Genomic DNA, 17,433 nt, shown 5'->3' on the forward strand with positions numbered 1-17,433 from the left:
ATCCCCCTCGTGGGCAGGTAAAGGGTCAAATATAAAAAATATATATACCAAATGAAAGATAATGATATCATGCATCTATATAAAACAAATTATATTGATTTGGTTATTTTTAAAAAAGTTATGGCAATTTTAAGTAAAAAAAATTTAAAAAATTTCGAAAATTAGCGATTTTTAAATTTGTAATTTTTTTGGAGGTTTCCCCCATTTACGGGAAACGAGGGAATTTTTTTCAATTTTTGAGGGTAATGTCTTCGACTAGATACGATTTGTGATCTTTTGACGTATCATTGAAAGAAATCGGTTCGGTGAGAGCTGAGAAAAAGTGGTGACAGACGCAAAAAAAAAAAATAAAAAAAAACACATCTTAGTAAAACCAATACTTTCTCAGCTGTATCGAAGCTAAAAAAAGACTAACAAGTATAAAATTTAATGTGTGTTTATTTCTCATACACGAGCGGTTGGGAGTATACAGTCGTGTACTGCTACTCACAATAAATCAGCCGCCGATATACATAAGTTTAAATGACAATGACCACATTTGTTCTATAGGCCTAACAGTATTGGGCACAAGCGTGGCTTAAGGAGGGTTTATAATCATATAATTTTGATTTGTATTTTACTTTTGAATCTAATAAACTGATTTATATTGATAATCTAACAAAGAAAATATGTTTAACAAAATTTAAAAATGTGAAAAACATGAATTTATGAATTGTCTAATTATTTTAAATTAACCTCAAGTTTTCAAATAACACGCCAACTATAACATGAATTTTCATTAATTTCGTCCTATTTCTTAATTCATTAATAGTTTCATAATTATTATATTTATTTTAAAATATTATCGTATTGATAATAATAGCTTAGTATCATTATTTTTGCTAAATTAATATTGTTTACCCATCTTCGCCTATGTACATAGGTGAAATTATTACGTATATTTACATGACTTTTTTTTGCGCGTTCATACATTTTAGTATGTGCAATCATTTTTTTTTATTAATAACACTATTAGGTTCAAATTGATTTAGTACAATTATTTTACTGGTGTAAGAAAATAGTTAAATAACTTTTTCAAAAATTAAAATGGCAATAATACTAAATATTCAAGTCTACGTTTGTATATATTTCGTTTTTTTGCATACTGAAGGTCATCATAACAAAAAAGAATACGCTGAAAGAATAAATTATTTTCTACATCATTCCGGTTGGAAAAATATAAATGATGTGAAATCAATCATGTATTGGAGTGAAAAATTAAAATTCGAAAATGTAATTAATAACCCTGTAACTACACTAAATTGCGATATTAGCATACGTCACGCAACAATATTCCTTGGATGTTCTTATGCTAATGATTTAAATAATATGTTTAATGCATTAACCGTTTTTCAAGCACATTGCAATAGTATGCTATTTAATATTAATGAAACTATTGAAACTGTGCAAAGTTGTGTTTATCTAGTTTTAAAAAAAATAAATGAAATTGTTCCGTTGGCAACACTCATGAAACAAGCTTTAAATGCTATTGAAATATTTCATACGTTGCCCTGGAATTACCATAGAAAAAGTCGTGTTATTTTAAGAGAAACTATAAGAAATTTACAGAATAAAAATACTTTAAAGAAATTAGATCCTTTGTTAATCAGTCCAGATACGATTTATTTTGCCTTGTCGTTTATTGAGAAATTTTTACTCGAGAGAAATAAAGAACTTAAAAAGGATATGGAGTTTTGTGAACTAATATTTTTAGATGTCAATGTAATATGGAAATCATGGATTATTGAATTTGACTCTACTGCGAGATCTAATGAAAAAAGTCGAGAGCTTATAATTTTTCTTAGTAATAAAATAAGCAATTTAGTTCAAACGACATACCAGAAAAAGTACATTGAACTTGGATTTAAATTTGATTTGAATACAAAACAGACATTTTTACCTAGTCCACCTACCAATGACAATCAAGGTACAATTATTGAAACAATATAAAACTTAATGAACAATTTTTTTTTATTTACATATTTAGATACCACCCAAAATCTAATAAATTTGACAGATCATACTAATGAAGTAAACATGCTACAAATGATTCAACAACATGGTAAATTTTTTTTAATACATTACCATATATTTAGTTTTTAATACAAATAAGTTATTAATTGAGCTAACAACTATTTTAATACTTTTTAGACATCGTACGAAATCTCTCTATTAATTCGATTCAGCCTACCAATGAATTAGATAAACAGGATGGAATTAAAAAAAGAGGTAATTATTCTATAATATACTTACTTTTTTTTATTTTTAATATGCTATTAGGATTAGAGAGCAATATATTTTTGTGTATATATTATTAATGTAATTCATCGTCACCCACAATCTTTCCATAATTTAAAAATAATATTTTTAGATATTACACAATACAAAAATTCTATAAATTTAATACAACATAGCAATGATGTAGATATACAAGAAGGAAATATACAAGAAGGTAATTAATTTATAATTCAATAGAGTAATTTTATTTATTTCAAATATGTTTTTGCGATTAGGAAGCAATAAACTTATTCATATTATTTTATCCATTATTAATAGAACTTTACTCAGTAACATGTATGAAAGCTGAAATAATTCTAAATTGTATTCTATACAGAGTGATTCACTTAAGTTAAAATTTAAAGTATTTTTTATGTTAATCCTTATCTTATAAAGTGTGTCAACTTTAATTTATCAAAATATATAATTAAATAGGTTATTAAATAGATAATGATCTAATTAAACAAATGAATGGTCGGTAACAACTTTTGGTCCAGTATTTCAGAAGTTATTAACAATTTAGTGTAAAGAATGGAGTTGAAGAGTGGGTGCTGCAATTATTATAACTAGACATTTCCCAGACATACTTTTCCATTCACCTACAATTTAATATGACAGTAACTTCCGAAATACTGGTCCAAAAGTTGTTATCGACTAGTCATTTTCTTAATTAGATCATTACCTATTAAATAAGTTTATTAATTAAGGAGGTTGCCATTTGAAAAATTAAAGTCAAAATCCTTATAAGGCAGTGGTCGGCAACCTTTTTTAATTCTCGGGCCACATTTACAAATTAAAAAGAGTTCACAAAAGATTTACACAGAAACAATATCTAAATTTGAATTTTCATTACTTTACATTATACATGATGTATAATAAGTAAGAAGTTAGGTGCATTGTGTAATAACTAAAATAAAGATTAAAACTTTAAAATTAGTGAAGGTTATGAAAGGGAATATTAAGGGTTAAAGGTTATTACTTAATAAATGTAGTTGGTGTATTAAAACTCCTCTTACCTGATAGTTACTGATGAGGATAGATTCTCGATTTTTGACTTGTGTTATTCAAAATTATAGCTAATAAAAGAGAATTATACTGAAATTATATAAGCGTATATATTTTAAGCAAAGATTTAGTTATTTTAACAAATGTACGTTAGTGAGAAAAGTTAAGACTATAGAGACACTGTATAAAGAATACGCTAGAGTATGGAGAGAATAACGTTAAAGAGTTACTTGTCAAAAGAGATTGCTGAATGAGAAAATGAGATAAGTGAGTGAGTGCTAAAACAGGGTCTTTAGCCTTTATATAATGTACCACAAACGTCATAAACAGGGATTAGGTGTCTCGATTGTGTCATGCCTTTGTATAGACATATTGAGTCACCAATATGTACTTCAATGAAGACAAGACAGTTACTTTTTATTAACTTCCCTTATTTAATACTTTTGTGGTGATTCGAAGACGCCGATAAAGACAATGATTCATGGCTACTTTATAGTGGCCCAGGTCAGAATTATATGCGTAGTAGTGTTAGCGTATTCTTTTCTGTGGTTTGAGAAATAAAAGAGGTATTGCTTTTTTTAATAATCCAGAGGATATCGATTTTCAACTTTTAAAGTTGAATCTTCTTCTTTTTTTTCCTCGTCTTAATCCAAACTACTTAAAGTCGGCCACTCTTATCCTAAACTTCCACTTGACACGATCACCTACATCATCTACGCTCACATCAGCCGTTCTCATATTGCATTCAATTACATCCTTCCATCTCTTTTTTGGTCTTCCTCTACCTCTTCTTCCTTCAACATTAATTTCTATAACTGTTCTTACAGCTTCCGATTCTTTTCTTTTCATAACATGACCAAACAATCTAAGTCTATTTTCTCTCATCTTATCTACGATTGACGCTACACCTATACTTCCTCTTATATGTTCGTTCCTTATCCTATCTTCTCTAGTCAGTCCACTCATCTATCTAAGCATTCTCATCTCTCCTACACTCATTCTCTGCTCTACTTTCTTGTCAACCGTCTTGTCACTCTGAACTATACATTATAACTGGTCTGACTACAGTTTTATAGAATTTAACTTTTAGCCTCTTTGAAATTTTTTTAAGGCATAACACACTAGACGCTATTCTCCACTTCAACCACCCGCACTTAATCCTATGTCTTACATACTCGTCAATAGCACCGCTCTTTTGCACAACTGATCCTAAATACTTAAAATTTTCCACCTCTCCTATCACATCCTTGATTATTGTCACTGCTCTCCTCATTTCACCTACCTCATATTCTCCTTTATCAAACTCGTACTCTATATATATTTTGTCTTACTCCTACTTATTCTTAAAACCTTTCCTTCAAGAGGTAATCTCCACACCTCTAGCCTTTGATTATTTTCTCTTATTAACACTATATCGTCAGCGAACAACATTCACCACGGCACCTCTCCTTGTATTTCTCTAATAATTTCATCCAATGCTATAGAAAATAAGTAAAGGCTTAAGGCAGAACCTTGGTGCACTCTTACTCTTACCCTAAAACCTTCTGTTACTCCTCCTACACTTTCTACCCTGGTACAAGTACCATCATACATATCCTCTAATATATTAATGTACCTTTTCGGGACTCTTTTTCTTATTAATGTCCTCTTAAAAACCTCTCGGTACTTTACCATATGCTTTCTCTAAATCTATAAATACCATCTATACACAGCTTTTTCTTTTTTTCCCTAAACGTTTTTATTAGTTGCCCCACACAAAATACTGGCTCCATTGTTGACTTATCGGGCATAAATCCAAACTGGTTTTTAGATACCGATGTCTCATTTCTTATTCTCTTATCTAGTACCTTTCCTTAAATTTTCGTATTACGAGTCATAAACTTTATGCCTCTTTAATTTACACACTCACGTATATCACCTTTACCTTTAAATATCGGCATCACAATACTATTCCTCCATTCATTTGAAATTTTCCCTTCTAGTAAGATTTTATTTAAAAGTTCCTTCAACCACCTTATGCCAACATCGCCTAATATTTTCCATGCTTCTACTAGCACTACATCTGGTCCTACTGCTTTATTCTTTTTCACTGATGCCACAGCCTCTCTCCCATACCTCTTTCCCACTAATTAAATCTACCAGTCCCTTATTCCACGAGATATCCTCTAATGTCTTTTTTAGATACTCCTCATTTAGTAATTTTTCAAAATACTCTTTCCACCTTCTTTTCACATCATCATCACTCGAGAGTATCTTATTATCAACACTTTTTATACATCTTATATAATGATAATCTTTAGACCTTTTCTCTCTTACATTTGCAAGTCTACAAATTTCTTTCTCGCTTTCCTTTGTTCCTAGCCTATCATACAATTCATCATACCTTTTAAACTTAGGAAAAAAATATTAATAACAACAAAAAAAATTTAACCGTTTTTTACATTTTTGCGTTGGTCGCAATGTTTTATCATTGAAACTATTATAATAGTTTCAATGAATCTAGAGAAATTATCAAAATCCAGAAAACTATAATTATTGTTATATAAATATAATATTTGGTGGAGGGGTGGAATTTCCATTTCTTAACTTCGATGCGAAATTGAGAAGGTATTAATTTTACCATGATGTGTTTATTTATTTTTTATTTTTTTTTTTTGTATCTGTCACTACATTTTGTCAGCTCTCACTGGACCGATTTCTTTTAACAATACGTCAAAAGATCACAAATCGTATCTAGTTGAAGAAATTACCCTTAAAAATTGAAAAATTTTCCCTCGTTCTCCGCAAATGGTGGAAATCTCCAAAAAAATTACAAATTTAAAAATCGATAAATTTTGTCATTTTTTTTACTTTTTTTTCTTAAAACTTCCATAACTTTTTCAAAAAGCAACAAATCAACATAATTTTTTTTTTTAATAAAATCTTAGATACTTTCCTTTCATTTGATAACATTTTTTTGAAAATTTAACACTTAACCTGCTCACTGGGGGGATTTAAAATAGCAACTTTTTTACAAAAACTAACTTTTTCAACTTAATTTTTGAAAATGTTTCGGAAAGACTGCGTCCTTTAAAAATATATCAAATTAAAGCTTTTTTTATGTACTACAAAATGAAAAAAAAAATTTTTCCCGACGATCTATTTTCTTTGTGCAAATGGTTACTGTATTCAAAAATATGCTATTTTTCTATTAAAATTCTAGGTTTTGTATTTTATTTTATTATAAAATATCTTATTAGGAGAATATATTAAATTTCATGAATATTATATAATTTAATTGATATAGAATAAAGTTCATAAGACATAAGAAAGTAAACTTATTAAATTTTTTTTACTTTTTTAGTCGAAAAAGTAATTTTTAAATTTAAGTTAGCGTAAATAGCCAATTTTTTCATGTCACGAAAGCAACGACAGTTGCCGAGTCGGTAACACTTGTGTTTCACATGCCTAGGATACGAAATTCAAATCCGTCTGTGGCAAATCAAATTTTGTATTTTTTTTGAGTTAGAATAAAATTTTCAAATCATTTGCTATTTATCTCATTTAGATTCAATAACTTCAATAAATATAAAGGATCCTATCACTATAGTCTCCATTCGTGAGAAGAAATTTCTTATTCATGTTAATATTATTTTACTATGTGGTTCTTTTTGTGGCTACGATTTATTTTGCCAACCCTCACTAGACCTACTTTTTTCAACGATACGTCAAATGATTATAATTCGTATTTAGTTTAAGTTATTACTCTTGAAAATCGAAAAAATATTCCTTATTCAAATAAAAAGTAGATTAACCAGCTTTTTTCATACAAACAATTAAAATCATTAATTTCTAATATTCATAAAGTATTTATTGTCGAATTAGATTTGATATGATAAAAGTATTCAACTACAAAAGTAAATAATTTTACTTTATAATTTATTAATTTTTTAACTCTATTTCTGTGTGCTACTACCAGTCTATAATATGNCATTAATTTCTAATATTCATAAAGTATTTATTGTCGAATTAGATTTGATATGATAAAAGTATTCAACTACAAAAGTAAATAATTTTACTTTATAATTTTTTAATTTTTTAACTCTATTTGTGTGTGCTACTACCAGACTATAATATACCAAATTTTTTTGTAACATGTTGCTATATAAATCATAAATTAAGAAAAAAACCTGAATTTAACGATGGATTTTTACAATTATTACCAATTTTAATAATACTCTCACAATTGAGTAAATCTTTTTAACTATTTTTTTTTATTGGTTTTAGCTTCGATTTGAAGCTAAGAAGGTATTAATTTTACTATGATGTGTTTTTTTTTTTAATTTTTATTATTTTTCTTTTTGTGTCTGTTACTACTTTTTCTCAGCTCTTACCGAACCGATTTCTTTCAACGATACGTCAAAAGATCACAAATCGTATCTAGTCGAAGACATTACCTTCAAAAATTGAAAAAATATCTCTCGTTCCTCGTAAATGGGTGAAATCTCCAAAAAAATTACAAATTTAAAAATCACTAATTTTCGAAATTTTTTCAACTCTTTTTACTAAAAACAGCCATAACTTTTTCAAAAATGAATACATCAATATAATTTTTTTTTATAGAAGATTGATGTCTTTACCTATCATTTGGTATATTTTTATTATAAATTTAACCCTTTACCAGCCCACAGGGGGGATTCAAAATGACAACTTTTTCACAAAAAATTAACTTTTTCAACTTAACTTTTGAAAGTGTTCCAGAAATACTGACACTTTTATATATAACTTAAATTAAAGCAAATGTAATATACTTTATTATGAAAAAAAAAAAATTTCAGACTTTATTTTGTCGTCATGGTGAAAATAGCTACCGTATTTAAAAATATGCTATTATTGTGTTAAAATTCTTGATTTTGTATTTTATTTTATTATAAGGGGATTACACTGAATTTCATAAATATTATATCAATCTAAATAATATAGTATAAAAAATTAAACATATTTAAATTTTTTTGTTTTTTTGAAGTCAAGAAAAATAACTTTAAAATTTGAACTAGCTAAATTTCCATTTTTATTAAATGACGAATGAGACGTACGGTTTTTGAGATGGTAACACTTGGGTCTTTCACGATTGTGGTACTAAACTTTTTTTTTAATTCTTTTTGAGTTAAAAAAAAATATTTAACTCATTTGATTTTTATCTCATTTAGATTCAATAACTTCAATAAATATCAAGGATTCCATTACTGTAGTCTCCTCTCGTGAGAAAAAATTCATATTAATATTATTTTACTATGTGGTTTTTTTTTTGTAGCTATCATTTATTTTCTTAGCTCTCATTTGACCTACTTTTTTAACAAATTTTTTTTTTTAAATTAAACACTATCTACACGTTTGCATCGTAGCGTTTTTTATGATAGTGATATTNACTATCTGCACATTTGCATCGTAGCGTTTTTTATGATAGTGATATTAATCACTGTCAGATATCATCTATACTAGACTCAACTATGCCACGACCCCACTATGCCGCCACCTTACTGTGCTGGGTTTTTAAGATTAAAACATGTACGCAGCGTATAAAGACATACATTTTTTTATGAAATATTGAATTTAGCGTAACTGTTATTTTAACTAATTAACTGAAAAAGCTATGTTATTTCAAAAGAAAATTAAATTACTTAAGTTAAAAAGTTTATTAGAAGAATAATTAACTAGTTAAGTTGAAAAGTTTAAAAAAAGATAACTATTTAACTAGTTAATGGCCACCATTGAATTTTTACAAAATACAAAATTTCAATGATAAATTTTTTGTTTTATTTTTTTATCTTAACCGGGTAGTATACAAAACAACATTTATATTTATAATAATATTTTATTATGTGTTTACAATTGGTTAATTAGGTTAATGTTTTTAAAGAAGTGTATTAGTTCTAGTTCTTTATTTTCTTTGAGAACTTCATTCCATGTAAAAGTTATTACCACTTCGTTGCCTTTCTCTGACTGTACAAAACCAAAAGTTTTTGATTTTATCACTATGGTTATAAAATATTGTGCTTTTATTTTATTAGATAAATATAAAATACAGTTTAGCTTTTTTTTTTCTAATAATTAAATTTTGTTTAAAATTTTATATCATATGTGAAGTAAAAGATGATTCTAACTTACAAATTGAATATACTGATACCATTTTATAAGTTCATGTTTTCATAAATTTTCATGAATTCCATTTTCATGCAATTAATTTTTATCGTGTTCCAAACTGTATACAATAATTGTTTTAATTTAATGTATTTGCATTATTTTAATATTTAAAAAGAAAATATAATTAACCAACAATCCATTTTATTAGAATACTCAATGAACTACGTTTCTTATATTTTTACATTTATACTAATAATAATTAAAAACATAACATAAAAAAAAGGTAGCACATTATGGACGTGCGCGTAGTTGAGACAAGTATAGTCGATATCTAACAATGATTAAAATCATAAGAAACACTTTGTTATGAAATTTATGGAATCTTTTAATTTTAAGAAATTAGTGAATAATTACAAATCAACATCAACTTCTATTTCCTTAATTATATTCTAATAAGTATTTCTTTGATTTTCAAGTATAATATATGAATAAATATTTATCATAGAAATTAAATATAGTATGAAATTGATGTTTAATTATTTAATATTGTAATTTTTACGGAGAAATTAGAAAAAAAATTATAAATTAGTTATTATTTTTATGGCAAACTTGTATGAAAATAACAGAGTTTGATAGAAAACTCTTAAAAAGATATATCAAACCTAATTCCACAATAAATACTTTAAAAATATTAGAAATTAATGATTTTAATTATCTATATGCTGAATTGGAGCTAATTTTTTAATTGATAAAGTGGAATTATTTTTATTTTCTTGATAGTAATATCTTAAACTAGATACGAATTTGACGTATCATTAAAAAAAATAGATCAAGTGAGAGCTGAGAAAAATTTATGACAGACATAAAAAAACTTTATAGTACAATATTTTTAATATGAATAAGAAATTTCTTTTCACGAAGGGGAGACTAAAGTGATGGGGTCCTTGATATTCTTTATATCTATATTAGATAAAAATCAAATGACTTATATATTTTTGTATATTTGATTTTAATTTATAATTGAGCTAAAAACCATTTTAATATTTTTAGATATCACACAATATCCTTCTATTAATTTGATGCAACCTACCAATGAAGTAAATAAACAAAAAATGATAAAAGAAGAAAGTAATTATTTTATAAAATGCTATTACAATTAAAGAGTTATAGTATTTATTTATATATTTTTTATATATTTAGACTACTCACAAAATCTTTCTTTAAATTTGACACTACATACCAATGAAGTTAATATGCTAGAAGAGATTCAACAATATGGTAAAAATGGCCTAATACACTACTGTGCATCTAGTTTTAATTTAAATAATTTTATAATTGAGCTAAAAACATTATAATATTTATAGATAACACACAACATTTTTCTATTAATTTGATGCAACCTACCAATGAAGTAGATAAACAGGAAGCGTTTACTCATGAAGGTAATTATTTTTTATTAAACAATAGAATAATATTATCTATTTATAATATGCTGTTTTGATCCATAAAATTTTATTCTTTATTTGTGGACTGGACAATTACAATATTTATTCAGCGACATGTATGATAACCGAATAAATTTTAAAATAGGTTCTAAACGCCCTTATTGTATGACATAATTATAGTTAAAAAAATAATCGAACAAATAGAAAATCCAGGTTTGTCTCAATTTTAGATAAGGTGGAAGACAATATACAATGAATTAATGTTTTTTAACTTTTGGTACAGATTTTCGACTTTTAACGCATTATAATTAATAAACTATAAATTAATATTTTAGTCATTCTTTAGAGAAATTATTTTGTAGCTATCGATTTTTTTCTGTGTGAGCAAATAAAATTACATTGATAAAATTATTTCAGTGATTTTAAAATGTTTGTTTTTTAAACAAAAGATTACACAGAAACAATTTTTAAATTTGAATTTTCATTACTTTACCATGTACATGATTTATAAGTAAAAAAGTAAGATGAATTGTTTTAAAAATAGGAACAATAAATATTCCCTTTATTTTTAATCATTATATAGTACATAGTGTATTAAATATTCTTATACTGAAAAAAACAAATATTAATTTAATGTGTAACCATGGTAATAAAATATTGTGCTATTTTTTTATTTGACAATGTAATTTATTACAATGTATTTGACATTGTAATAAATACAATGTAGCAAATCTTTTTTTTAATATTTTAATTTTGTTTCAAATTAGATGATATGTGTGAAAAAACAGATGATTCAAACTTACAAATTGAATATATTGATGATAAGATACCATTTTATAAGTTCATTTAAGTTAATTTTAATGTGATAAATTTATATCCTATTCCGCTACTTTATGTAATAATTGTTTTAATTTAATTTATTTGCATTATTTTAATATTTAACAAGAAAATACAATTAACCAACAATCCATTTTATTAGAATACTCAATGAACTATGTTTCTTATATTTTTACATTTATACTAATTATAATTAAAAACATAATAAAAACCTAAACTAATGTAAAATAAGAGTGTTATTACTGTAACAATAATTGTATACAAATTTTATTAAATCGATTTAATGAAAAGTTTTGTATTTTTGTACATCCAAGTTGGTTTATTATCATAAACTACTTAATTAATCGACACATAGAAATAATATTGAGAATTTTTTTTTGGTGCTGGTGTTTCTTAATTTATCTTAAGTAATTCAATTTATTTATATTACAGTATTACAATTTGGAAATTGTATACTTATCTATAATATTTCATAATAATTATTTCCAAAACACATAATTGCTACAACTTTTGAAACTTATTATTATTATAATTTTATAATAATATTATTATATTATATATTATAATATTATTTTCCGCTATACTTGAGATAAATGTAGAGTTATAATTTTGTGTACTGCACATCAGTTTAAATGCAGCTGTAAAATTAAAATGTATGTATAACGTCGATCTAAGGGTAGTAACGATCAACAGACTGAAACCAGAACAGCTACCCCTGTTTAGTTTTATCGACACTCGACTCGCAATAAAAATTACTAAAGAATCCCTTCTTACATCGATGAATTGCCGAACGGTCGTCGAAAATAATAGTATAAACGTATGGCAATAAATCTTTTTTTTTTTTATGGAAGTGATGAGTAAACAGGAAGAACCGATATATTTGTCTACTATACATATTTATCAGTAATGCTCTCTCTGTTTTTAATCACATGCTCTTCGTGCACCGACTTAGTATAAACAATTGGCTTATTATAACGTTCATGATAATATATATATGCAGTAGTATCAGTAATCAACTTTAGGAGAGTGTTTGAAGACATTGTCAAATGCATTAGAAAGTATAAAAATATGTAGGTGCTATTAATAAAATTTAATTTCAATGTTTTTGGTTATAAGGATAATATTAACAAATCGTGACATTCCAAAATATTCATACTGTGGATAGGTATACTCTTGTAACTAGTGGGTAATACTGAAAGTGCAGAGAAATACGTGAAGAAAACACAATTTGTATTTTGTTCAATATTCTTATGTATACTCTCACATACTTGTAGCTTTTTGTGAAGATCACAAATAATCTAAGGTTACTCCCTTAGATCGTAAGTCTAAATATACTATAAATTTTGTTTAAAAAATAAAACTATTTAATTATAATTATATTCATTTATAATCAAAAGTAAAAAAGGTAAATTTATAATTGTAAAACATGAATTGTTCAGTTAATCAGTAAATAGTTGTTAAAGGCCGAAAATGACGAGAGAGACTTTTGAAATATGCTGTCGTAAAAAATATTAAAAACTCATCGGATAGAAAAAATAAGATATTAAGAAATTTTTTAAATGATAAAACTAAGATATCAAAAATATACTGAAATTTAGAAGCAAAACATAGATATTAAAAGATCAAATGGCCATAACGACGTTTAAATTTTTTTAAACGTTTTCTAATAATTCAAATAATATGGACATAGTAAATTTTAACATTAATTAATTAATTTAAATATTCATTGATATTATAAAATTTTATCTTGTACTTGAAAATGTTCAAATTTCTTGGCACTTCAACCACAAAGCATTAGTTATCAAGGCGCATTTACGAATTATGCCACCTGGATACTCAATTCTACCACCCCAAGGACCTTTTTATTGTGCTCATCAAAAAATTTATCTCTGCATCACTATTTTTTCTTATTTAAATAAGCAAACAAAAAGTTATCAACTGTATAATTTATATTGCTGGCTAGCGTTTCTTTTAGTACTACCCTGAAAACCCATTGTTCAATGTATCTCTAGATGTGGCCATTAAAAATAATTCGGTAAATTTGTATTTACCATTAAAATGTAAATATTTAAATATTAATGTATTTCATTTATTGTCTTAATAAAAATGCACAATGTCAAACTTAAAATATTTTAACTATAGACCTAATTTGTGAAATAAACACAAAAATTTGCAGATCAAAAGTTTTAAAAGAAAATGTATATAAATTATGAGTAAATATTATAACTCGCAATATAATGTGCAATTCATGTATATTTTGGCATAATTTCAGTCATCTTTCAACTATCATCATTATTTATTACTCCGTTTCGAAATGAATGTGTCGTAGACTTCTATAAGTTTTTCTAAATTTTAAAAGACTTTTTTTAATAAATATTAGTTAAGCAATTTTTTATTTGAAATTAACAAATGATTTAATTCTCTGCTATGAATTAAGAAATTAAAATTTGTTAATTTTACTTACTGAGTTGTGGAGGTAATGTGCCATTCAGTGCAGTAAAAAATGTAGACTTTGAAGAATATGTTCGACTCATACCATTTTTTTTCATAGCAAACTTGTCAAACTTTTCTATGAATTCCCCTAAAATTTTGAATATATTGTTTAATTTAAATAGGTTTTGTTAATTAGAACTCAATAGTTTATTACTCCTTAGAATTAAGAAGATTATGCCATTATTTATTTGGCCAATCAATGTTAGTTTAAAATATGTAAACATTGAAAAAGATTCTAAATAATATTAATTTATTTTTAGGGGTGGAATAGTAATATTTATTATTAAAAATAAATCAGATACATATGAAATGTATCAAACAATTAAATTATTAAAATAAAGTTCTCTTTACCCTATTACAAAAGCTAAAAGGAGCACGATATTTTTTAAGGCAATTTTTGCGATTTTACTAGAGGATCATAAAAAAAAAGTTGATAGAAGGTATCATCCTTATGTTTTACTAAATAAAAATTGATTGTTCAATATATTATTTCAGTATATTTAAAATGTATAAATGAATATCAGGGTATCATATTGTGTATTAATTATAGTAAATAAATTTACTTATACACAGAAAGCCCGGAGGAAGTCCAGAAGATGACATTGTACCTTCTTGAATTACTCGTGTTACTAACAAAAAAAAACTAACGTTACATATTCAACCCTAAATATCAAGTATTTTAATTTTAGTTTAAGTTTTACCAATGAGAGATAAATTCTGAGCAATTTTTACTAGCAAAATTATTTTAACTAGAAGCGTTTAGTCGAGAGACAATTTGGTTTTGTATAGTTCACGAATAGGTGAAGTAAAATTTACTATCTGTTTATTTTTAGGGTTATTCCAAATGGTCAATAATATCGATAATAAAGTTATTAATGTTCTAGTAAGGAAGTTGTTATGTAATAGGTTTATTGATTGATATAAAATCGTAATTAGTGATGTAGTAGACGCGTATATAAAGTTTATTTTCAATTGGAAGTTTAGATAATTTTTTTAATTCAAATAGAAATTTATTGTACAATTTTTTTTGTCTGCTCATGATTCTTCTAAAGTATCATTTTCAGTAAAAAATTAAGTTATTATGTTATGATTTCGGGAGCATCACGATTTTTTAAGTTGCGAGTATGGGAAATTGCCAATTATGGCTTAATCTATTGTCAATATCTTTTGTAACCCCTGAGAAAATTTTCTGCAGTAGTCTTTGCTTAAACAAATATTTCTCACCATATTTTGTAAAAGTTAACTCTTTCATTGAAGAAAAATCTACTTTCTCTTTTATTTGGTTACGAGGACTAGTATAAGTTTTTTTCAAACCTAAATCATCATTGTCACTCACAAGTAAGGCGGGAGTTTCCAAAACGCCAGTTGAAGTTAATTCCACTACCTAAAAGTTATTCATAATTTTTATAAGATTATGTAAAATTATTTTTGAATAACACTTACAGATTTGACCCAATTATCAACTCTTTCGTAATATTGCAAATCTAAATCTCTGTCCTCTTCACTGATCTCGCCATAAGAACTGAATTCATATGAAGAGTCGTGTTTATATTTAGAGGAAGAATTTTTACGTTTATGATTGAACGAGAACTCCATAGTACGCAAAACAAATGTTTGCTCAAAACTTTTAGGCTTTGATTTTTTTGTAGAGACTTGCACTGACACGAATCTTTTATCCTTAAATACATCGATACCATGTTCTTTATTGTTGTTGTCTTTCAAAAGCATTTTACTTGAAGTGTATGTCTTTTTTAAATGTAACGATGTAATGTTACTGAGTATACAATCATCACTTACACAAGAGTTTTGATACAGGTCTGCTTCTGTTTTGGTGTGCCTGTTCCGTAAAAAAGCAAACGATTTGCGGATGCTTTTTAAAGTTTTTTCTAGAAAAGGAGAAATAATGTAATTATTTTCAGAAAAAAACAGTGAATTTGATTTTTTTTTTATTGACGTTATTATTCTACATAGAATAAATGTTGTATGTAATTCGAAAGAAATAAGAATTTTTTAACTATTATATTACTCAAAGAGGATAATTACTTTTAACACATCTATAAATATTCATATNATTGACGTTATTATTCTACATAGAATAAATGTTGTATGCAATTCGAAAGAAATAAGAATTTTTTAACTATTATATTACTCAAAGAGGATAATTACTTTTAACACATCTATAAATATTCATATTCAATGGAAATATTACGAGTACTTAGTACAGTTTTAGTTGAACTAATAAATTATCTTACTTTTTTGAACGCTTACAAAAAAATGTCTAACAAAAATCACATATATGATTAATTTTTGTGTATTTATTCAGTGCAATTAGTTTACGTGGTAATACAACAAGCAATTAAACTTGTATAGCCAATAACTAATTTTATTTGTTTACTATAATGATATAAAAATGGAAAATTTAAAAATAATATTACAAAATCTTTATTGTTTGTGTAGCTTTCGCAATATAATAATAACAATTATTATAAAGATAATAAAATTAAATCGTTGCACCTATTTCATAAGCGCAGATAATATGAAGTTTACAAGGGTGTTAAATTATAATTTCTTCTCTTTCTAAAAATATTTTTATTCAACATTAATATAATTTTTCAAAAATTTTCGGCATGCTATTGACGCGTCTGGGGTTATCCAAATCACCTGTTAATTCTTCCTATGTTAACTTATTTGAGTTTTTTCAATAACTATAGCCTAAAACCATTTCGTAATTTTGTACTCCGAAATTAAAATGCTAAAAATACTGACATTTTTTTTTTTATTCTCTCTAATGAACTATTTTTTTAAAGTCTAAAATTTTAATCGTTATTTATTTTTATATATCTATTTTAATAAAATTGTTCGTATTCATTTTTTGATCAACACCATTATAATTTTTTCACATAAAAGATTTCATTTGATATTTTTATGGAATAGAACTCGTAATAGATTCGATCGACTAGTGTGTTTTCACGTTGTTTTTTAACGTAGGAATTTAAATCGTGCGCAAGTTTAAAAATCCTCTAAATATAAAAGTGTTTCTGGCACGTCTCCTTGTCGTTTCTAAATCGAATCGCGGCTTTTGGCCGACTGCATTACTGATTTCGTGTAGCGGATGCTGACGATTGGTCGGAGGGCAGTACTGCCCACAATTATTCCTCTCTGGTCCAGACGCTCCGCCCGAGATCGCAGTGCTCCCGTTGTTTCTTCAACCGGT

At 25.9% G+C, this 17,433-nt stretch overlaps 2 protein-coding genes across 4 annotated transcripts; one reads left to right on the top strand and one right to left on the bottom strand.

Annotated features, from left to right (window-relative positions):
- Positions 1-1,016: 1,016 nt before the first annotated feature.
- LOC126894408 (uncharacterized) lies at positions 1,017-11,759 on the top strand. Of its 3 annotated transcripts, none has more exons than XM_050665427.1 (8): positions 1,017-1,966; positions 2,027-2,101; positions 2,191-2,268; positions 2,411-2,491; positions 10,495-10,572; positions 10,645-10,722; positions 10,809-10,886; positions 11,657-11,759. In XM_050665427.1, exons 1-8 carry the CDS (start codon positions 1,087-1,089, stop codon positions 11,737-11,739), a joined length of 1,431 nt encoding a protein of 476 aa, XP_050521384.1. In that variant the 5' UTR covers positions 1,017-1,086; the 3' UTR covers positions 11,740-11,759. The 3 variants fall into 3 exon arrangements, with proteins under 3 accessions (XP_050521384.1, XP_050521385.1, XP_050521386.1); XM_050665428.1 differs by having other exon boundaries at positions 2,411-2,474; positions 10,493-10,572; XM_050665429.1 differs by lacking the exon at positions 2,411-2,491.
- Positions 11,760-13,844: 2,085 nt separating this feature from the next.
- LOC126894437 (uncharacterized) lies at positions 13,845-17,027 on the bottom strand. The gene is made up of 5 exons (XM_050665482.1): positions 16,881-17,027; positions 15,663-16,105; positions 15,444-15,603; positions 14,191-14,307; positions 13,845-14,071 (listed from the first exon to the last, which is right to left on the bottom strand). The coding sequence occupies exons 2-5, from the start codon at positions 15,945-15,947 to the stop codon at positions 14,019-14,021; spliced, it is 615 nt and encodes a 204-aa protein (XP_050521439.1). The 5' UTR covers positions 15,948-16,105; positions 16,881-17,027; the 3' UTR covers positions 13,845-14,018.
- Positions 17,028-17,433: the final 406 nt, after the last annotated feature.

Source organism: Daktulosphaira vitifoliae, unplaced genomic scaffold (genome assembly GCF_025091365.1).
Source record: "Daktulosphaira vitifoliae isolate Bord-2020 unplaced genomic scaffold, ASM2509136v1 Scaffold_1, whole genome shotgun sequence".
In the NCBI taxonomy this organism is placed as follows: Eukaryota; Metazoa; Arthropoda; class Insecta; order Hemiptera; family Phylloxeridae; genus Daktulosphaira; species Daktulosphaira vitifoliae.